General features: G+C 34.7%; 1 protein-coding gene across 4 annotated transcripts; it reads left to right on the top strand.

Moving 5' to 3' along the window:
- The first annotated feature begins 120 nt into the window (after positions 1-120).
- On the top strand, positions 121-23,094 carry Wbp4 (WW domain binding protein 4). 4 transcript variants are annotated; one of them, XM_046454042.2, is made up of 10 exons: positions 121-421; positions 1,382-1,454; positions 4,083-4,145; positions 4,231-4,354; positions 7,499-7,666; positions 9,578-9,624; positions 10,108-10,183; positions 13,184-13,374; positions 16,931-17,094; positions 22,733-23,094. In XM_046454042.2, coding segments are annotated over exons 1-10 (1,116 nt in total). In that variant the 5' UTR covers positions 121-419; the 3' UTR covers positions 22,941-23,094. The 4 variants fall into 4 exon arrangements, with proteins under 4 accessions (XP_046309998.1, XP_046309997.1, XP_058438593.1 ...); XM_046454041.2 differs by having other exon boundaries at positions 234-421; positions 4,231-4,381; XM_058582610.1 differs by lacking the exon at positions 121-421 and adding an exon at positions 661-679 and having other exon boundaries at positions 4,231-4,381.
- The last annotated feature ends 1,123 nt before the right edge of the window (positions 23,095-24,217 follow it).

Below are 24,217 nucleotides of genomic sequence, written 5' to 3'. Positions count from 1 at the left end.
GCGGCGTGCAAGCTCCTTGGCCGCGAGCCTAGAAGGAGAGTGGAAGTTCTGGATCCCAGGGGAGGACAGAGAGCAGATGGGCTGGCGCGGGGGCTTGAAGTTTCTGTGTTTCGGCTCAAGTCCCGTCGCGCTTTCGCTCCTTCTTCGTGACCTCAACTCCTTTATATCGACCCCACCTCTCAAGATTTTAGAGTACCGCCCCTGTAGGGGGAGGGGAGGAGGAGGCGATTTCTAACGCGGACTGAGTCTTCTGGGCACCCGTAGTTGGGAACTGTGGAACGCTGGTCTCAGGGAAGGTGGGAGGTGTCAGAGCTGAGAGTGAGGTTCGTGTGGGCCTCGCAGCTGGCCGGGCTGACTCTCTCCTCTTTGAGTGTATGTGAGTCGGATCCCCGGCGACGCGCGGAGCGGCAGGCGCAGTCATGTGAGTCGGGTCTCAGGCTCTGAACAACGAGGTGTTGTTTCTCTGGACATCTTTTTCCCTCCGGGTCCCTCCGCTGCCGCCACCCACTCCCGCCCTTCGGGCCGGGGGCGTGACAGACGCGCCCTTAACTCGCTCGGGTCCAGCAGCGGACCTGCAAGGCCGGTTCTTTGGGCGGGGTAGAAGTGCTACCCTTAGGAGCCACCTGAATGCCGCTGCACTGAGTCTAAGCTGGGAGCCTGCGGCCCGTTGAAGTGGCAGGTTGCACTGCAGAAATGGTTGCAGCTTAGGGCTCCTTCTTTCTACGTTGTCTCGGGGGTCGCCGGCGCCCTTTCTGGTTCCTTAGCGCTTGAATCCTGGGGTATTGTGAAACTTTGGTGTTGGGCTGCGGCCACCGTTGCAGTCCTCGCTCACGAGAAGCGGCCAGCCTTAGACAGCATAATGACTTTCTTTTGATCGCATTCTGTGAGATCCCGTTGCTTTTCCAACTCATCCCGAAGCTCAAGAACAAATTGTATTAACTGATACTCTCGAAGGAGCCACGTCTTTCCCCAGAGTAGACTTATACTTGTTTTGGTGAATATGACATTTAAGGCATACTTGAGTTTCTGTAGGCCTCCGTTATAGCATCCTCCCAAAAAGTTGGAATGGAACGTAAAGAATAAATATTTTTCTCTTGAGATGTTCCTTATTTCCTCATACTGACGCTAGTAACAAAAAAGGAAAATTTTAAAATTATTTTTCTAAGTAGTTTGTAAGTCCTGTGCCGACTTTTTCTACTCTATTGACAACAGAATCTCAGTTAATTGCTTCAGCCACATAAGTAATAAAATAGGGAGCTTTGTTAACAAAAACGTTCAGTAGCCAACACTTATCTTTCAAACTCCAAAAAAGAGGTTAAAAAAAGTGAATTTTTACCTTTTTAATTTTTGGATGAGCTCACACTTGTTTTCCTTTTTTCAGGGCCGACTACTGGAAGTCACAGCCAAAGAAATTCTGTGATTACTGCAAGTGTTGGATAGCAGACAATAGGCCTGTATGATGATACCACTAACTCTAATAGTATTCATGTGAATAATATTCATGTGAAGTGCTGCTTTTAGATCAAAGTCCATTTCTTTTACATTGCTCTGATTATTCGTAACATCAAAAGATTTCTGTTGTCATGTTATTCTGCTTATGAAAGCTATAAGCCTTCCTTTTTATCAATTAAATTTGATTATGAAGTCAATTATTCTGTGGACTTTCAAGAAATGGACATGAGTGGGTAATTTCATCCATGTTTATGAAACATCTGTGTTGTAATGGTGGTGCTTATAATGCATACAGAGTGAACGTGAAAAACTCAAAATATAAAAAGATCATTATTGTGCTTTTACTTGTATATTTCTTGCTCTACATGTAATTAAATATATATGATGCAGAGTTTTAAATTTAAAAGATCATTATTATTCCATCATAAAATATAAAAATAATAACTGTTAAGTGCATTATTATCATCTTATAGTCTAGGAGCAACTTTTGTTTGTTTTGGATATTAGGGATTGAACCCAGAGACACTTATCCTCTGAGCCACATCTACTGCCCTTTTTATTTTGTATTTTGAGACAGGGTCTGGCTAAGTTTTCTAAGTCCTTCTCTAAGTTGCTGAGGCTGGCTTTGAACTTATCATCCTTCTGCCTGAGCCTACTGAGCCACTGGGATTACAGGCAGTGCCTCAGCTTTGATCCAACTTTTAAGACATAAAAAACACATCACCGATTTTGCCCCCTTTCTGCATATCATAGTATTATGTACCTTCTACATAAAAACCAGAGTATCAAATATACATTCAAATGCTTTTTAATTGACAGAGTTGGACACACAAAAGAATAGTCCAATCTTTAACAATGCTGTATTTCTTTAGTATACATTTACATTGTCTATAAGGTATTAGTATTTTTGGTTGGTTGAGGTTTTTGTTATTGTTTTTCTCTTTCGGTGTATTTGAATACTTTGCCAAAGTTCTTAACTTTTTTTTTGAGTTAGACTGTTCTTATAAATAAATGTCATGAATTTTTAAAATGAAATTTCTAAAATTTGATTTCATGCAAATCACAGAAAGTTTTTTCCTTAGAGGCAGTAAAATGAATATTATGAGTTAGCTAGTGTAAATAATCCCTTCCAGTACTGTCTTCATCTTCTTGAATTGCTGACACACACTGATTTAGCCTTTAATTAGAAACAAAATTAATTTAATTTTAATGGTCTTTCAATATTATTATTTATGTGGTATAATCAACTTTAGGAAACCCAGTATAAGAAATAGAGATGATTATTTACAAAGTCACACTTCAAAGAGGAATTCACAGTATTTTAGAATAATTCAGTGTTAATGCATAAGATTTGATAGACAGAACTTGATTTTGCTGAGTTTACCAGGACTTTCTTCCTGCCTACTACCAGATACTTGTAACTGAGGGCAAATTTTTGGTTGTTTAAATAGATAATAGTGCTTACTCTCTGATCCATGTCCCCAACTGTCATTGCACATAGTTTAACTTTTGGTTTTTTTTTTTTTTTTTCACTTTCTTACCTATTCTTTTGTCGTTTCCACGTGTATATAGGTATGGGTTCTTATTCAAGTACGCATAAAAGGTAACATTGTAGATGTAGTGTTTTGGACCATATTTTTAAAAATTGACAATATACTCTGGAGGTCTCTCCAGTTAGAGAATTTGTTTTATATTATAGCAGCCTGTGGGATTGTACCACGATTTAGTTACAGTGCTGCAGTAAATAACCTCATATATAACCTCATTTTGAACTGAGCATCATTGCAACTGTAATTCCAGTAACTCGGGAGGCTAAGGCAGGAGGATTGCTAGTTCTAGGCCAGCCTCAGTAATTTAGAGAAACCCTATCTTAAGATTTAAAAAAAAAAAAAATGGAAAGAAGTAAGTATGTAGCTCAGTGGTAGAGTGCTCCTGGATTCAATTTCCACTACTCCCCCCCCAAAACCAAACCATTTTGTACATGTGCAAGCTTATCTATGGAATAAATTCCCAGAAATGGGATTGCTGGGTCAAAAGAGAAATGTATGTATAATTATGACGGATATTGCCAAATTGTCCTTAATGGAAGTTGTACGTTTTACATCATTATCATATTGTATAAAAATATGTGTTTATAATTTTAAATGTCTATTTTTCTTAAAATTTTGAGGATTAATAGTGGCTTTAAGGAACATTGTTCTTTATGTCTCTTATTTAATATAACAAATACAACAATAAAATTCTAGAGGCTTGATGGTTTTGACATTTGATGTTTGAAGGTGTTTCTTTAAAATTTTTTTTAACCTTTTGGCTTCGTGGCCTTTTTGAGTCTTTATTACAATCATATTTACAAGATCAGTCATCACTGGTACCTTGTATTTTTCTCCCATTAATATGATCATTCTGTTTTATTTTAAGAACCAAAGGATTTCTAGGTTCAGTTTCTTAGGGGCTTTTTTTTTTTTATCACAAAAGGGCTAATTTGCATGAAAATTAATGAGTTTTTATCTTTTTTGCCAGTCATTTTAATTTTAATGTTCTTATTTCCATCCTCACACTTACTATAATGCTTTATTGTGAATTTTATGCTGTTCATGTAATTTATCTTTATATTTTCTCTTATTTTCCAGAGTGTTGAATTTCATGAAAGGGGAAAAAATCATAAGGAAAATGTGGCAAAGAGGATCAGTGAGGTAATTTGGACTGATTCTCTGCTAATTTTTTTGTGCAAATGTCAATTCTTTATCTCACTTTCACTTTTATGTGTATCTTACATAGATTAAACAGAAAAGCCTGGATAAAGCAAAGGAAGAAGAAAAGGCATCAAAGGAGTTTGCTGCAATGGAGGCAGCTGCCCTGAAAGCATACCAAGAGGATTTGAAAAGACTTGGCTTAGAGTCAGGTAAAAAACAGCCTGCATGTTTTAAAGGTAACATCAGAGGTCATGCTGAGAGCTTTTATTGTTTCTGTAAAGAGGTTATGTACCCAGGGTATACTCTCAGTGGTTTTATTATGCATCATAGCCCTATTTAGATAGTAGGACTTGACTTTTGCACTTCTGTTTTACTTTTTTTGCCTCATCTATTAGTGCCTTCCTTCACATCAGCCAATCTACATTTGTGGTTACCTAGTCCTAGCTCTGTTCTAATTGAGTAGTTCATTTCATAGACACCATCAGTTTTTTTAGGTACTCTCGTTATTCAACTAAAAGCACTATTCATTAAAAAATAAACCTTGGGCTGAGGCTGTAGCTCAGTGACAGAGCACTTGCTTATCATGCGTGAGGCACTGGGTTTGATCCTCAGCACCACATAAAAATAAAAAAATAAAGGCATTAATTCTGTCCATCTACAACTCAAAAAAATATTTAAAATTAAAAAAAATAAACCTTGTATTAAAACTATAGTTCATTTTATCCATATGATAAAAACTATGAATCATATTTGTTTATATGGTTGAATATATGGTGAAATAGCCTTTTTGGACAAATTAACTGACTTTACTACTAGAGGGCATATTATTTTGAAGCTTTAAATATAGCCAAGTTCCAGGTTAAAAACATTATTTAACTAAAATGTGCCTATCTTGTCATTGCTCTAATTTGGGAAGTTTCTGTGAATATTTCTTCCATGACAAATCCATTGTCCATTAATCCAAGCATATAGTAAATCTCAGTTATTGATCTTGCATAGTGGTTGGGATAGTCAACATTCAGTAGTATCCTTAATCTCTACTAAAACAGGTTTCATTTAAGGTTTTGAGCAAAATACCTGTTAATGGGCGTTGCCTTCATTAAAGAAGAACAGTTGTAGTTAGACTTTAAAAGTATTATTGTGGACAATGATAGTTAAGGTGAGAGTGCCATGGTTCCTTAAAGATAAAGCATTTGATAGGAAAAAAGATGTAGGCAGTCCTGGAGAATTAGAGAATAGTAGTTGAAAAATGTAACTCTTTATCAGTTACATGAATTGAGAAATTCCATTATGTTGCCCTTTGACCAAATAAATAAGCATTCTATAAGTTAATGGATTTTTTCTATTGAATATTTTTCATAGCCTTGTTTTCCTAAATAGGATATTTATTTCTTTAAAAGTACAACAATGTAGTTTAAAAAAAAGACAACTTTTAAAAAATTTACTAAATGCTATTAAGATTTCTCTGACATCCTTAGAACTTTTTTAATTGTACATTTTATGCTATGGTCTGTTTACAAGTTTTCCTCTCCTCCAGTAACAAGTTAAATACATCTTTTCTTTTAAACATTTACAGTTATAAATCATTTTTAGTGATTACAGAATGGTTAAGAACACAAACTTTAGAATCAAGCAATTGCTTCTCTCTAGTTATATGACCTTGGACTTTTACTAAATTTAAGTAACACTAGTGTACAAATTTCTTATTATAGTAACCATCCATAATAGTGTTTAATAAAAGGTAGCTATCTATACAGTGTATCATAATTTATTTAATTTCTTCATGTTTAACATTTAGATTGCTTACAGTTTTTCACTTTTACAAAGATACTACATAATGGATCATTATGCATACATTTTTGCACATTTCTTTTTCTTTGAGGGTTCAATTTCTCAAAGTGAGACAATTTCTCAAAATGAGATTGTAATATCAAAGTGTGAGTATATCATATATATTGTAGCTAATATCCAGAAATGTTGGGCTGATTTACACTTTCACTAAAAATAAAACATTTATTAATGTGTTGGAAATATTGTCCAATCTTTTGGGAGAAAGTAAAGTCATAAAAACTACATATTTTTTCACATCTGTGTAAGTACCTGATAGATCAGACTAGGACTGGATTTGATCATTCTTTACAGTACTTACTGATCTCCTACAAAAATTAATTATATTTATTTGCATTTCTTTTAGTATTAGTGAAGGTAAATGTTATTCTCTGAGTTGCTTTTGTGCATTCTTGTTAGAATGTTTGATTTGTAAGGAATCTTTGTTAGGCATTAATTCATTTTATTTTTTTAAGAATGATGTGATTCTTTTATACCTTTATTATATTTATTTATTTTTATGTGGTGCCGAGGATCAAACCCAGCGCCTTGCACATGCTAGGCAAGCGCTCTACCACAGAGCTACAATCCAGCCCATGCATTAATTCTTATATTCGTTGTATTTTCTCATTTGTCTTTCATGAAAAAAACATATATTTGATTTTTTGTTTTTATATTTGCCATACACAATGTCTTAATTTTTATGTGGTTGGATTTAACATTATTTTACTTTGTCTGTATGTGGTTTTATTTTGGGTACTGGGGATTGAACCAGAGACACTTTACCACTAAGCCACATCCCCAGCCCTTTTTATTTTTTACTTTGAAATAGATTTTCACTAAATTGCTTAGGGCCTCACTATGTTGCTGAGGCTGGCCTTGAACTTGTGATCCTCTGGCCCCAGCCTCTGTAATTGGGATTACAGCCATGCACCACCATCCTCAGCATGTGTGTTTTTTAACTTCATGTTCTTTTAGTAAAGTATTTTTGGTCTGATATTTATTTTCATGTAAAAGAGTGGAGAATAGCTTTTACTTTATTTTATATTGTTGTTGTTGTTTAAAAATTAACCAGTTATTCTAACATCTTCTATTATATGATCTTTTTCCTTCTAATAAAATATATCAGAAATTTGGAGTTAGCTCTATATCTGAACCATTCTGTTTCAGTCATGTCTTTGCCTGTTTCTGTATCATTTGACACTGCTGGATCCTCTAACATTTCACCCCAGTGCTGGGGATCAAACCCAGGACCTTAAATATGTGCCAGGCACTAAGACTGAGCTACATTCCCAGTCTTGGATCTTTTTTTTAAACCATAGTTTTAGAATAAGTTTTAATATAAAGTTGTACTAAATTCCCCTTACCACTTTTTTTTTTATTTTTCAGTGTGTTCTTGCATGATTATTTTTCCAAATCTTGTCAAACTTTTGATTAAAATAACATTATTAATATTTTGTGAAAGAAAAAAAAGTGAGGTTACTTGACAACTTTGCCTTTCTCTCATCCTTTTTTTTTTTTTTTAGAAATTTCAGAGCCAACCATATCACCAGTAACCCCCACTATTCCACCCACCTCTGCATCCAATCAACAGAAAGAAAAGAAGAAGAAAAAAAAAGATTCTTCAAAGGGTAGATGGGTAGAAGGCATAACCTCTGAGGGTTATCATTACTATTATGATCTCATCACAGGAGGTAAGTCATTTAAGCATAGAACTAGTAGAAAATAGTTCCATTGGAACAAATAGTTTATTTTGTGTTAGGATTTTTATTTAATATTGGAACATTTTAAACAGTGAAAGACTGTAACTTATTTTAGCCAAAAGGTTTAAAAAATTATGTGCCCTTTAAAAAAGTACCTTTCTCATTGTGACTCAATGTCATACTTAAGGTTTTAATAGCTTTATATTTTCTCAGTAAAATTTTCTGAAAATATGAACTACATGGAAATACGACTTTTTAATTCATTTTACAAATTGCAAGGTCCTTGAAAGGAAATGTTAAGATTTTCTAGCCAAAAGCAGTCTGGGAGCCAGAAACTGGTTTCTTTTTTTGTGTACTTGTCTTGATTGATATAGTAAACTCCCCCATTCATATTAATGTCAGATAGCAATTTCAAATGAAATACATAATGATGTTTTTCAGTGGGAATATCAAAAACATCTTTTTATTTTCCTTAAAAACTAAATATATTTGGGATTTTTCCTTCATATAAATTCTAGGAAAAATAACTTTATTTTATTATCCAGAAACAAAATTTAGTGACAGAAATAAATTTTGATTCCAGGAGGAACTTTCAAGTGTAGTAGTAAAGATTATATGGTATCTCAAAATAATGACTAATTAATTGTGATTATATGATGTGAGAGATTATCACAGGAATTACTTTTGAGCTAATCTTGGGACATCAAGAATGGTGTCTTGCCATTTGTATCCCTACCACTTAACACAGTGCTTGCCTGGCGAAGTGCAAATACTCCATAAGTATTTTGAATGAATCCAAAGATTTCAATAGATTAAGAGGGTATAGCATTTCAACAAATGGAACAATATAAACTTTAAAAAAATTGAAAGTTTTAAGGCATAGAGAGTCTTTTGGCAGAGGTAAAACATTCATGTGGCAATTTTCAGTGGCTAATTGATAATTAGAATCTGAGTTAAGGAGCTAAATTGAGTTTGGGGTTGTAGATAACATATTTACCTTTAGGAGTATATGAAATTACAAACAATGGAACAAAAAGTAAAAACGGATGATTAGTATATATATTGAAGGAATGGATTGAAGAAAAGCCAGCAAAAAAAGTTCAGAATGATCAGGAAGGTTTGGAAATGAGATCAGAAAGTTAATAATGAAAAAAATTTGAAGTGACGATGTCGTAATTATGATTAGAATCATAATCAGTTTGGGACTACATAGAAATGGTGATAACAGTAATAATAATAGGTAATAATTTATACTGAGGCTTAAGTGAAATAAATAGTGCACAGCAATAAAGATTTCCCCAAACAATTAAATTCTAGGGATGAGTAGTCTTTCTCAGATTTACTTAAAAACATGTTATTCATTCTTTTCTCCCTTCTAAGGCATCATTTCTTCGCCTTTCTACTTTATATACTCTTGCCCTCAGTAATATTTGTCTTTAATTCTTTACTTCATCTTTTCCTCTTTCAAGTCACTGTTCATTCCATCGTCTCCCTTGCCCTAAGATAACAAAAAGCTATTCTCTTTCTAACCCAATCCTAAATTCCATGAAATCTTTGAAAGAAGCCTTATGTAGTTCTAATACATCCTGTGCAAGTTCCATGGGAATTAATGTTAGAGAGCCATCTCGTGAAGATAAAACATTCTAGTAACTTCTGATCTAGTAAATTCTGATCCTGTGATTTGTCGTTTCTTCTTGGTTACATAACACCTATATTCTTTTGCATAATGTTGCTGGCATGTATGGGGCTTTTTTTTACATTTCAATTATGTTTTAAACTGTATTTCTATAGTGTTTTATACACAATGACTAGTTTGTAAATTTTTGCCAAATTAAATTCTTTGGAGTTTTTTTTTTTTTTAAGCAAAAAAGATTTTATAAATGCAATATATTTTGCTTTAAGCATCCCAGTGGGAGAAACCTGAAGGATTTCAAGGAAACTTAAAAAAGGTAATGGAAGCACATTCATAGTGTTTTTGCTTATTCTTTAAAGTGATTGACTTCTGGGGCTTTTACAGAGTTTTATTAAGCAAATTTTACTTCCAAATTATCCTGCTACCCCAATCCCCACCTCTAACTTTGTTCCTTTCTTCCTGTAATCCTTTAAGTTAGAAGGCTGGGTGGAAATGAAACTGTTGTCTATTCAGAAACCCCATGCAGGGTGAATATTAATAGTTGTTTGCAGTTCGTTATCATTCACATGTCCTTGTCCATCTGAGAGGAATTCCTGGCTTTCAGAGGTGAGACATTCTCTCAATTTGATTCATGATTAGCCAGAAATCAAGCTTCCTGGCCATCAGGGGTATCACTATACCTAACTTCCAGGTGTCGGGTGAAAAGGGAAAAGTGGCTAAATCTACCTTAATAATGCAATATATAACTATTATCATCATTATATTCAATTTATTCTGTTTTTTCCCCCCATCCTATTAGACAGCAGTGAAGGCCATTTGGATAGAAGGTTTAAGTGAAGATGGTTATAGCTATTATTATAATACAGAAACAGGAGGTAAGAATTATCTTTGATTTTTCTTTTTTTTTTTTAATTGTTTTTTAGTTCTTAATGGGACTTTATTTTATTCATTTATTTATATGCGGTGCTGAGAAATGAACCCAGTGCTTCTCACATGCAAGGCAAGGACTCTACTACTGAGGTAGAACCCCAGCCCTCTTTGATTTTCTTAACTGTCTAAATTGTACCTAAAACTGCTTGTTAGTCTGCTAAAGTTCATCTGAACTTGGGATTTTAGTATGTAATAAACATTTCCATAGAAAGCCTGTATTGCTTTTCGTAATTTAAAAACATTAGTACAGCTGGGCGCAGTGATACATGTATGTAATATCCCAGCGGCTCTGGAGGCTGAGGCAGGAGGATAAAAGCCTCAATAAATTAGCGAGACTCTTAGCAACTCAGTGAGACCCTGTCTCTATAAATAAAATATAAAAAAGGACTGAGAATGTGGCTCAGTGGTTGAGTGCCCTGGGTTCAATCCTCAGTACCAAAAAATAATAATAATAATAACATTAGTACAGTAGAAAAGCAAAAAGATTTCTACTTGTAATATATTGTTCAGTGTATTAATGTTATTCTCAATTGATATGTCATTTGCAAATTTAATAATTTTTACTCTAAAATTACTGGGTTTTGTTATGATTTTAGAAATATGATCATTTCTATGGAAAGTACCTTAGAGATCGCCAATGTTCAATTTTCTTTTCTTTGTTTTTGTTTTTGTATGTGTGTGGGCATTAGAGATTATACCCAGGATTTTATGTTTGTTCTACCATAGCGCTATAGTGCCACCTGCACACCTCCCCCCAGCACTTGAACTTTCTTTTTCCTTTTTTAAAAAATAAAACAAGTTATTTTAGCAGTGGCTAAAATTGTCACATTTTCACTTTGTCTAATGTTTCAGTTGTATAAATATTTATAAAACATGCATAATTACTGCCATCTAAATTTTTCAAATTTATTTCATAAAACTTCAAGTAATTAATTACACTTGGGCCTACTACAGTTAAACTTATCAGTTTGGCTATAGCTTTGATGTAACTTTGGAGGGGTTTTTCATTTTTTAATTTCTACTATTCAAAGACTTCTATATAGCATTAAATATTTTAGTAAAAAATAGCCCTTTTAACCCTTAAACAGATAGCAAGCAAGCCTGCCCAGTTATAGCAGTGTTTCTATCCAAGTAAAGTACTAACTTTTTATAGAGATAAAACAAAGAGTGATATAATATGGCTTTAGAATTAGACAGATCTAAGCTCAATGCACAACTTCTTCCTTTACCAGTGATGTGTTAGTGAGCCTGTCGTTGAGCCTATAGTCACTCTTCAGTAAAAATAGATGGTCATAGTATATACTCCATGGAGTCATTAAGATTAGATACCTGTAAAGTTCCCAAAACAGTGCTGGAACATAGGAAGTGCTTAGTAAATTATTTCTTGATAGTTCTTTTTGTTATTTGTATGAAATACAGATAAAGGAAAGTATTTACGAGGCTCTTCATACTGATTTGCCCTAAATGATTTCAGCTTATACTTGGAGCATTGATTGTTAATAGCAGGCCTTTCAGCTTTAAAACTACCTCAGTTGGACAGTGAATTGAATAATCACTTATTAAACTAAAAATAGAGAATATTTTCAAGACAATGAGAAATGTTTTCATTTTACTAAAAGCCTAGTGAACCACTAGATGGCAGTGGAGCTGAATCGATTGAAGTCCCCCTCCCACTATCAAAGTGACAGATTATATCCAATCATATCTTCATAATCATATCAGAATGATTTTAGGACTAAGGCTATAGCTCAGTGTCAGAGCGCTTGCCTAGCATGTGTGAGGCACTGTGTTTAATCCTTAGCATCTCATAAAAATGAAACAAATAAAATAAAGGCATGATGTCCATCTACAACTACAAAAAAAAATTTTTTTAATGATTTTTTTTTGTGTGTGAAAATTTCAGGAAATCTTTATGATAAGTAAATTTCAGGGAATCTCACATATGATCCTTATTAGTATGTTTCCTGAAATTGTTATTGGATAAATTGTGAGTCCATAAAAGGATCAGCCACTTTTTAAAAAATCTTTTATTGATTTTATTTTTTTTTTTTTTTTTTTTTTTTTTTTTTTTTTTTTTTTAGTTTTCGGCAGACACAACATCTTTGTATGTGGTGCTGAGGATCGAACCCGGGCCGCACGCATGCCAGGCGAGCGCGCTACTGCTTGAGCCACATCCCCAGCCCCGATTTTATTTTTTTAAATACACAACAGCAGTGGAATGCATTACAATTCTTATTACATATATAGAACACAGTTTGTCATATCTCTGTATATGAAGTATGTTCATGCCAATTTATGCCTTAATACATGTATTTTAGTGTGTTTTTTTGCATTACAATTCTTAATACACATATATACCACAATTTTTTATATTCTGTTTGTATATAAAGTAGGTTGACACCCAATTCAAGTCTTCATACATGTACTTTGTATAATGATGTCCATCACATTCCCCCATCCTTGCTAATCCCCTACCCCCTTCCTTTCCTTCCCACCCCTCTTCCCTATCTAGAATTCATCTAATCCTCCAATGCTCTCCCTCCGTACCCCACTATGAGTCAACCTCCTTATATCAGAGAAAACATTCAGCATTTGTTTTTTTGGGATTGGCTAACTTCATTTAGCATTATCTTCTCCAAAGCCATCCGTTTACCTGCAAATGCCATGATTTGGGGATCACCCATTTTTTAAGCCTCCCTTTGCTTTGGAATTGTAGATGTAATTTACATCTAGTAAATACCAAGTTGTTTGAAATTCGTTTGTGAAAGATACAAAAGCAAGATGTTTGGAAACTCTTTATTTTAAAACTTCTTAATCAAATAGTAATGTGAAATAGATGCAATGTTGTCATTTAATAATTGTAAATAATAGAAATTATTATAATGGAATTACTTCCAAGTAGAATTGGTTACTAAATAACACTAGTACTAAAATGTGTTGAGCAGAATCCAAATGGGAAAAACCTGATGATTTCATTCCACATACTGGAGATATGCTTTCTAGTAAAATTGATGAAAAGTCACTTGGCACCGTAGAAGACTCCAAATCATCAGATTCACACAGTGATTCTGATGGGGAAAAGGAAGCAGAAGAAAAGGTTTCCACAGAAAAAAAAAAGCTAATAATAAAGTTTAAGGTAGGTTCTTGATTTAATCTTCACAGAATTTTATCAGTTTATAAGAAAGTTCCACAGTCTTTTTTTCAGTCTTTGATATAAGATAGAAATAGAGCTAAGATAGCTGGGGATGTGGCTCAAGCGGTAGCGCGCTCGCCTGGCATGTGTGTGGCCCAGATTCGATCCTCAGCACCACATACAAACAAAGCAAAGATGTTGTGTCTGCCGAAAACTAAAAAAAAAGTAGAAATAGAGCTAAGATATATTGGTAGTTCTCCCTCCCAATCCTTGATTTTGCTTTATGTGGTTTCATTTACCCATAGTTGACCAAGGTCTGAAAATAGTAAATGGAACATTCCAGAAATAACAATACATCAGTTTTAAATTGTATGAGAGTGACGTGATGAAATTTCCTTCATTATAGTATGCTATTGTCAGACACAATATCTTTATTTTAATGTGGTGCTGAGGATCGAACGCAGGGCCTTGCACATACTAGGCGAGCGCTCCACCACTAAGCCACAATCCCAGCCCCTACTGTATTGTTTTTAACTCTTACTATGCCTAATTTATTAATTAAACTTTATCATAGGATTGTATGTATAGGGAAAAACACAGAATATAGGGTTCAGCACTATCCATGTTTTTAGGTATCCACTGGGGATTTTAGAATATACCCCCCAAAATAAGGTGAGGCTACTGTATTTTGGTAACTGGATAAATGGCTATACTATTTAGTAATACCTGTTGGAGAACAAAATTCTTAAGTTTATTTGAGACCTTCTAAGTTTAATAAGCCTCTGTAACATTCAGAGAGCTGTCAAAATAGCCTAGTCTGTATGTCTGGACTAGAAATACTATTTGAATATTATTAGCATATTGGTAATACTGTAAATCTCAGAGTAGATGAATAACTAATTTAGTCACTAGGTGACTAAAGCACAGTGAAGGCCAATATCATTGGTTTTGAGACTCATAAAACAGGTCAGAATATTTTAAAGTTTTCTTGGTTAATAAAAGGAGTTTGAATAGAGAGAGATTAGTGCCGTTTGCCAGCATTATCAGTGAATATAGAGTAGTCACCTGAAGTCATTTGATCATGTAAAGAATAATGGAGAGAATAGTATAGAAAGTGGTGGGTGTGATCCTCAGAGGAGATCTTTATTGTGTAAGAATCAAAGTATAAAGTATCATGTCCTCCTTTTTCGCATACTAGAAATGAAATCCAGGGTGCTTTACCACTGAGCTACCTTCCCCCAACACCTTTTTATTTACTTTTTAAATTTTAAGACGGGGTCTTACTAAGTTGCCCAGGCTGGCCTCATAGTTGGTATCCTTCTGCCTCAGACTCTCAAGTTGCTGGTATTACAGGCATGCGCCACACACCAGCTATCATGACCTTTTATGCCTCAGTAAAAATTATTTATTAAGAGAGTCATGGTAGAAATAAATAAATAAAATAAAGATATTGTGTCCATTTACAACTAAAAAATATTTTTTAAAAAGGAGGGAGGCTGCAGTTGTAGATCAGTGGTAGAGAGCTTGTCCTGTACGCATGAGGCACTGGATTCAATTCTCAGCACCACATAAAAATAAATAAAGATATTGTGTCCATTTACAACTAAAAAAAAGAGAGAAAGAGAGTCATGGCCTGCAAGCAGTCAGAATTGCTAAGAAAAGTGGACACTGCATCCTAGTCCTATAATACCAACCTTATGAAGAGATGAGTTGACATCCTTTCAAAGAATTGCACAGGAAACAGTGTCCCAGGCCAGTAACTCATAGCTGTACAGTTTGCAAAGAGGATTAAATCAATACATGATCCACTTGCTAAACTAAGTTACAGAGGTGTGTTATCCCGATGAAGGTATGCCATAAAGTACCATCCCTATCCCTATCCAGGGGCATCTGTGGGAATTGCTTCTACCCCAATGAGGTTTCTTTCTAATTCATACATAGTTGCTAGTTATACAGGCCAGTGAGGCTCTGGCAGTATCCTCAGAGTGAAGATGATTTTCAATTAAATCTTAACAAGTTGAAGGAGTTCTCTAAATAGACATAGCTATAGAAGAGTCTGATTACATAGCATCAAATTCAAAAGGAAAACAATATAAAGGGAGATCACTGTTGGATATGTAAGCTAGGTAAGAAAGCAGAAAAGAGAGACCTAATATGTTAGAGTAGACATAATGAAAAACGTTCTTGAATGTTATGGTTTAGATCTGGAATGTTCCCCAAGAGCTGCTGTGCTGGGCAGTGCAGCAGTGTTCAGAGGTGAAATGAGTGGACCATGAGGGCTCTAACCTTATCAGTGGATTAATCTACTTAATGGATTATTAGTTTGAATGAGAATGAGCCTAAACTGGAACTGGTCTAGGTGTCTGTCAGTGTATCAATGGATAAAAAAAATGTGGGGTGTGTGTGTGTGTATTTATATATATGTGTATATATATACACATATCTATATGTATATGTGTGTGTATGTATGTGTATATATATATATATATATAGAGAGAGAGAGAGAGAGGAGTTTTATTCAGCCATAAAAAAGAATGAAGTTATGTTATTTGCAGGAAAATGGATGGAACTTGAGAACATATTAAGCAAAACAAGGCAAACTCAGGAAGTCAAAGGTTATCTGTTTTCTCTCATGTGGAAGCTGGAGAGGAAAAGAGGGGGCAGGGATTTCATGAAAATTAAAGGAAGATCAGTAGAGTAGAGGGAAGGAACCATGGGGAGGGAGAAGTAGAGGAAAAGGGGAAGTACAAGGGAATGATAGTAGCCAAATTATATTATAATACTGTGTGCATGTATGAATATGTAAAAACAAATCTCACCATTATACAGAATTATAATGCACCAATAAAAAACATGAAAAAATAAAAATAGAAAAATAATATAATTTGAATACACTTACTGAGAGGTGGTGAAAACTATACACAGGTGGGACGTGACTGGAGGAAGTAGGTCACAAGGGGCATAGCCATGGGGACTATATCTGTCCTTGGCACTTTTCTCTGTGTCTCTGTTTCCCAACTGGTATGAGCTGAGCAGATTTCCTCCACCATGCCCTCCTGTCATGTTATTTCTGCCTTGGAGCCAGCCAACCATGGACTGACCCTCTGAAACCATAAGCCATCTTTCCTTCTCTGAGTTCCTTTTTTTAAAACCAGGGATTGAACCAGAGGCATTTAACCACTGACCCACATCCCCAGCCCTTTCTTATATTTTACTTAGAGACAGGGTCTCACTGAGTTGCTTAGAGCCTCACTAAATTACTGCCGCTGGCTTTGGACTTGCAATCCTCCTGCCTCAGCCTCCCGAATCTCTGGGATTACAGGCATTCACCACCATGTCCAGCCCTTCTCTAAGTTCTTGCCATGTATTTTGGTCACAGTAATGAAAACTAATACATCAGGCATTAAAGTTCTTCCATGTATTATGTACAAATTAAACTATTAAGTGAGATCTAATATATTATTAAGGGTAAATCTGTAAGATGACTTTTAAAAGAAGTTAACTTTTGATTTGTGATAAGCTTTACTTGAAGTGTTGTTTCTTGACTGTTACATTTCAGGAAAAAAATAAAAAGAGTAATGAAGGAACTGACCCAGAAATGCAGAAGGAAAAAAGTATCCCAAAACAGAATTCATCAGGTCCAAATGAAGAAAAACCCAAAACTCTTAAAAAGCCAAATCCATACGGGGAATGGAAAGAAATTAAACAAGAAGTCAAATCTCAGTAAGTACTTAAAACCTTAATCCCACTGTTATTACAAGTATTGCATATTCCAGTACAATATACATGTATTGCAACCATTAATTTCAAGGGTACTGTTCTTATTAAAAGTGTAGCCCAGGAACTGGGGGTGTAGCTCAATGGTAGAGCACTTGCCTTGCATGCATAAGACCCCAAGTTCAATCCCTGGCACCCAAAAAAAAAAAAAAACCCTAAAAAGTACAGAGTACTCACTTCTTTATTTCTAGAGTGGTTTTTATTTTAAAATGTAAGGTACTGGTTACTTTTAAAAGGAAGGTAAGGATTGTTTTAATTCTTACCAAAACATGCATGACATTTCTGTTGACCAACTCACACATGTACATGTGCACATTCTCACATTCACCATCATTTTTTTGAGGAATAAATATGTTCATATTCAATAAATGCTTTGCAAGATGCTTTACATATATCATAGGATGCCGCAGTCTGGCTGGGCACAAAATCACGAGCCACTCAAGCAGGAACAAAGTTTATTTTTTGAAACTGCCGCCAATGTCCGGTACCCCCTGGGAAGATTTTTTCCACCCACGCGGCCTCCTCCCGGACCGCAGAGAGTTCCTCCCCCGGAACTCCCTCCTACTGTACTTCCCCAACCAATGGGAACTCTCCAGGAGTCCCGTAGCCGGCCTAGGTGAACAGCAGGAGTCCAATATCCATATGAATGCAAATCTTAACATAATCATATCATCTCAATGGCTAGCTGGCGTCACCTTTCGACCAAAAATGCCATGCATCATATACTTGGCTCTTAGCAATAGGATATATCTAAAGGCAAGAAAAAAGTTTTTGCTTTGTTATTCTCTTGAAAGTAGCTTACTACACTTCAGAATTATAAAGCAGATATTCGATAAACAGACCAGTTCATTATCAGTTAAACAAAATCATAGTAAAGTTTTACATTATTAGTTTATTAGTTCAAGTAAGTTATTTTCTTAGGAATATTTATACCATGAAAGAAAGATGTCACTACCAGTTTCACATTTAGTCTTTCTGCAATGCTTAAAGGAAACTTCAGGTTTAAAAAAAACAAAAAGTATCTACATGCACAAAGGAGTATTCTTCAAAGCCTCAGTGCTTTCAAATGATAATGTAAGATGGTTTCTTTATGTATACTTTTACAGCGAAATGATTGTTAAAGTTATATTTTTTTTTAAAGAGAGAGAGAGAGAATTTTTTAATATTTATTTTTTAGTTTTCGGCAGATACAACATCTTTGTATGTGGTGCTGAGAATCGAACCTGGGCCGCACACATGCCAGGCAAGCACGCTACCGCTTGAGCCACATCCCCAGCCCTTAAAGTTATATTTTAATGAAAAGATGTTTTTCATAAGATAGAGTTATATGAGTATTGGACAGTTCTATATACTCATCTTAGAATTGATTCCTTAAGTGTGATATAATATAATACAGCTTAGGACTGCTGTGAAAATGTTATTATGAAATTGTTCAAGTTGTATTTATAGTACTTTTTTTTTCTCTGTGTACAGGAGGATTAAAACCAGGTGCACTCTACCACTGAGCTACATTCCCAGCCCTTTTTATTTCGAGATAGTGTCTTGCTAAGTTGCCCAGACCTGTCTCAAACTTGTGATACTCCTGCCTCAACCTCTAAAATTGTATTACTAAATGAAATATTAGGAAATATGTGCTGAATGCTACATAGTTTCAGTTACCATGATAAGCATAATGATTCTATATATATTAAAGTTACAGAAATAATAGACTGCTCCATTACTTCAGCTCTTATTTGACTTAAAATAGAAGATGGTCCTACATCGGTACTTCCAAGTTGAGATTTTTTTTTTGTTTTACTTGTGATGAATATATGCTGAAATCATTCTTATTAAATCTTAGCCTAGTCAGATAGTTTAATATATAATGGATTATGGCCAACTTCATAAATAGGTCAACCTAGTTTTTTTTTAAAGGGGGTTCCTACCCCAAATTAAAGCATGCATATTTACATTAGTTTTTTTGTTATTGTTTTTTGGTATTAGGGATTTAATCCAGGGGTGCTTTACCACTAAGCCACATTCGTAGCCCTATTTTTTATTTTGAGACAGGTTCTCACCAAGTTGCCTAGGATCTCGGTAAGTTACTAAGGCTGACCTTGAACTTGTGATCCTCCTGCCTCAGTCTCCCAAGTCACTGGGATTACAGGAATTCACACCACATCCACCTGAATGTTGTAGGAAATATTGAAAATTAAGTATATAAAAATAATTTATTATTCAGTTACCCAGAAATAATACTAACGTTTTTAAATATTTTTCTCAGTATGTTTTCTCATTTTACATTATTAATATTTTCCTGTTATATTAAAGTTTTATAAACACTATTTCAACCTTGATTTTACTCAGCCATTCTTTTTGTTGGGCATTTATTTATCCTTTCTTTTTTTGTACCAGGGATTGAACCCAGGGGCACTTAACTATTGAGCCACATCCCCAGCTCTTTTTATTTTTTATTTTGAGACAGGGTCTTGCTAAGTTGCTTAAGACCTCAGTAAGTTGCTGAGGCTGGCTTTCAACTTGTGATCTTCCTGCCTTGGCCTCCTGAGCTGCTGGAATTATAGGCATGCAACACCATGCCTAGCCCATTTTTAATTTTTATAATGAACTCATTATTATATGGATATCTTTCTCTGTACATGTATCTGACAACAAGTGGAATATCTGTGTAACAGTTACATTTTTAAATCTGTGGCACTGGGATTGAACCCAGGGTTATTCTACCCCTAACTGCATCTTCACTCTCTTTATTTTTTATTTTGAGACAGGGTCTTCCTAAATTGCCTAGGCTGGACTCAAATTTTCAGTCCTGCCTCAGCCTCCGGAGTCACTGAGATTATAGGCATGCACCACCACACATGGCTGTGAACATTTTAAAATCTTAATACACAGAGTCCACTTATTTTCCAGAAGGAGTATACTGATACTCCATTAGCAGTTTCTGAAAGTTCCTATCCCACTGGATTTTAAATAATTTCTAATTTGGCAAAACATTCCTTGTTTTAACTTTTCTTTACTGATAAGGTTGAAAATTTTTTTCATATATTTGTCAGCGCATCCCCTCATCAGTCTTGGAGGAGTCGGTATAACATTATGATCTACTGAGATAAATGTTCTTCAAGTTTTATATTATACAGAATGGTTCTTTTTTTGTTTTCTGAACTATCAGTACGATTTTGAAATTTTATCTTTGTCCTTATATTCTTGTTTGTTTTGCTTTTGCAATCTTAGCAAATTTCCTAATTTATTCTTACATTGTACAACTGTTATAATAGCTCTAGACCTACCTGTATTTGTATCCACGTTTGTAAGATCTCTAGTCCGGGCAAGGTGGCACATGTCTGTAAATTCCAGCAGCTTGGGAGGCTGAGGCAAGAGGACCATGAGTTCTAAGCCAGTCTCAGCAACTTAGCAAGGCCCTAAGGAACTCAAAGAGAGACCCTGTCTCTAAATAAAATAAAAAAGAAAAAGGGCTGGGAATGTCGCTCGGTGGGTAAGTGCCCCTGGGTTCAATTTTCAGTTAAAATAAAAAAGAACTCTCAATACTTGTCTTCATAGCTCTTTCTGCATAATCTAAATGTGGAAGAAGAAATTTTGTTATCCTGTCTTTTTGTTTAAGATCATTGAACTGAATAGCATTTGTTGAAATTTTTAAGTCTTATCAAACAACCTAAAAAAATCACATTACCTCTAAACTGCAATTATCAGAATTGATGAGGGCTCACAATTTTCGTTTTATTGTTTTTGTTGTAGAAGTACATATAATGTACTCCAGTTTTCTTTTCATTTGCAAATGACAGAATTTTACGTATGTCTGGAAGAAGTTTCAAGTGTAGCTGGGGATAGGGGCTTGAATAAAATGATCAGGACACTGTCTGTCTCTATTACCGCTCTCCTTTCCTTTGAGTTGACCACTTTCCAGGCAGGCTCTTCCCACCTGATGGCAAAGCTTTAAGTTTATGTCATACTTAATGTAAAGTATCCCAGCAAAAATAGAGTGTTTTTTTATTGGCAGTTCCTGAATTTGTCCTACTTCTATCATGTACACAGTACCCATTCCTGAGCTAACTACTGAGTGGACATGAACTGAACTCAGAATTCATAGACTTAGAAAGACGGAAAAGTAGTTCCCCAAAATACAAGTAATAATAATAATAAAGAGAGTTGTAGTACTAGAAAAATGGGAATGAGGCATTAGAAGAGTCAAAATAAATGTTTCTACTCCAAGTGCCTAGTGTAGTATGTGGCACATAGTAGACATTCAGAATATTTTAGCTTTCCCTGTGTTCTAATTTTTAAGTTGTTAAATATTTTTGTTTTCTCCTTCTTTTAATTTTTATTTTTTGGTACCAGGGATTGAACCCAGAGGTGCTTAACCACTGAGCAACATCCCCAGCCTTTTTTTATATTTTATTCAGAGACAGGGTCTAACTGAGTTGCTCAGGGCCTCAATAAATTGCTGAGGCTGGCTTTGAACTGGAGATCCTCCTGCCTCAGCCCGCTGAATCACTGGGATTACAGGTGTGTGCCACAGTACCCAGCTCTCCTTTTTTAATAAAATTTGCCAAAGGATTTTTTGTTTATCCTCAGTAAACCAGCTCTTAAATTTAATTATTATACTTTGTTTCTTCATTTCTTGTTTTTATCATTTTCTTGCTCTGACTTTTCTTAGGTTTCCTGTTTTTCTTACTCTCTTTGGATGAACACTTAGAATATTGACAAGAGATGAAAGAGGGTCTGTTCTTGTTTCCTAATGAAAAGTTAAAGCAATTGATTTGTCTCTAAATGTAATTCTGCCCATAAACCCCATAAACTTGGAATGAACAGTCCTTGATGTCATCATTTTTGGAATAGTTTTTAATATAGTGTTTCTGCATAATTTTTGAATTGGTGGTTTTTCAGGTAGATGGGAAGCCTTTTTGGTTCTTTTTTCCCCCCCACTTTTATTGCAGTATGTCTCAATATATCCTTTACAGTTTTTGCATGTTGAATTTGGAAATGATTCTGGTTTTGTGGAGGTACTTATATCATTGTTTTTTGTAACTGTTCCAGTAATTCAAAAAGATTCTGTAATGTTCTGTAGTATACTGTACTTGTAGTCAGGACCAATCAACTGATTATTTATAACAAACCATGTGGATGGTTGAAGAACTAGGTTTTTAGAAAAGGGGTCCTAGGCAAACAGCCACACTGTCTTCTGTGTTAGGATATCAAGATTCCATGATTTTCATCTTCTGTATAATCCTTCAAAGTCCTTTTCAATTATGGCAAAATCAGTTTCCATAAATACCTCTCCCTTATGTATCTACTGGTACTGTATATCTTATATAAGCATGGGCATTTTCTGTAGTAGAAATAAAAGACTAATAACTGAGACTTTTTGTAGGAAAAAAGTTGATGTTCCACTTGATAAGAATTCAGTCTCTTAAATAAAATTGTAAAGTCTGTATTTTAAAAGTTTACTACTTCAAAATGACCACCTTCTAACTTTTCACCATTAGTCATCATTAGGTGATCTGGGGGCTTTGGTGGCAAACATTTGTCTTATTCTGTCAAATAATGGTTTTATTTTTGCTTTCTGTTTCAGTGAAGAGGTAGATTTGGAACTTCCAAGCCCTGAAAATGAATATGTGTCAACTTCAGAAGGTGATATTGGGGAACCCAAAGTGGTATTTAAAGAAAAAACAGTTACTTCTCTTGGAGTTGCAGCAGATGGTGTGGCCCCAGTTTTCAAAAAGAGAAAAATCGAAAATGGAAAGTCTAGAAATTTAAGGCAACGAGGTGATGATCAATAATTGTAAAAGCATTTTATATGTGTGTTTTGGACAGAATGGAGACTTACTCTTCTTAAAGCTTCTCTGTGCTTGTTGTTGTTCACTGATGCTAAAATTGACTTATTCTAAATGTATTTTATGTGAATTAAAATAATAAATCTTTTTTTATGTGAAATTTATTTTTGTTCCTAAAATGGAAACCTACCATGTTGCATTGTAATACAGTGTATTATGTTGGGTGTCTAAAAATTGTTAATTATGCCATCATTTAAGATGCTATGTATCTGTTATTTAAAACATGGAAATATAAGATATAAGACCTTTATTCTTATTCATATGGACATACTTCTTCTGCATTGAAAATGCACTGTTTTTGCAAACTCATATTAACTGTTACCTAAGAAATAAGAATCAAGCCATATAAGAGAAGATTCAGAGCCCAGTAACAATTCAGTTCCAAGGATCCTTTAGAAGGCTGATGTAAAAAATGTATGTATATTGGCATACCATACTCAATTTAAGGATAAAGGCTCAAACCAGGAGCCTCTTGGGTACTTCAAATATAGAACTTGAAGTAGAGCAAAAACTAGACCAAAAATAAAAATATGTATTTGCCCCCAGTTCAGTTCAAGGCAACAAATATTACTTGCATTTTAACTTTGAGCTCCAGGCATCATTCCAAGAACTTGGGATATAAAATAGATAAAAGAAACACATCCCAATTCTAAGGTAGTTCACATTCTAGAATAGCTTTTTTTTTTTTCCCCAGTCATGCCATCTAGCAATCTTATAAATATACTGGAAAATATTTTTTAAGGTTTATTTAAAGCTGTGTAGAGCCAGACATGGTGGTGCACGCTTTTAATCCCAGTGGCTTAGGAGGCTGAGGCAGGAGAATCACAAGTTCAAAGCCAGCCTCAGCAACTTAGCGGGGCCGTAAGTAACTCAGAGAGACCCTGTCTAAAAATAAAATATAAAAAAGGGCTGGGATGTGGCTCAGTGGTTGAGTGCCCCTGGATTTACTCCCCAGTACCAAAAAATTTTTTAAAAGTGTGTAGATAAAGATTTGAACTAAAATAGTAAGGTCTCTGACTTTAGTAATAAAAGTTTTTAGCGTTCACTTAGACATACTACAAATTCCCCATTTTCTGGTTAAATTTCCTATTTGAAGTCGGTACCTCTCTTTAGTGCTTCTAATTCTTTAAATTTTATTTTTCATAAATTGTACAGTATTTAACTTTTGTTAGCAAATATTTGTTTTTTTACAATTATTAGTATACATCTAAGGAAACAATAGT

Source organism: Marmota monax, unplaced genomic scaffold (assembly GCF_021218885.2).
Source record: "Marmota monax isolate L192 unplaced genomic scaffold, Marmota_monax_Labrador192_F-V1.1 WCK01_AAM20220418_F8-fsc00011, whole genome shotgun sequence".
Taxonomy (NCBI): Eukaryota; Metazoa; Chordata; class Mammalia; order Rodentia; family Sciuridae; genus Marmota; species Marmota monax.
Note: the sequence above shows the minus strand (reverse complement) of the source record. Positions and strands in the feature narration are given on the sequence as shown.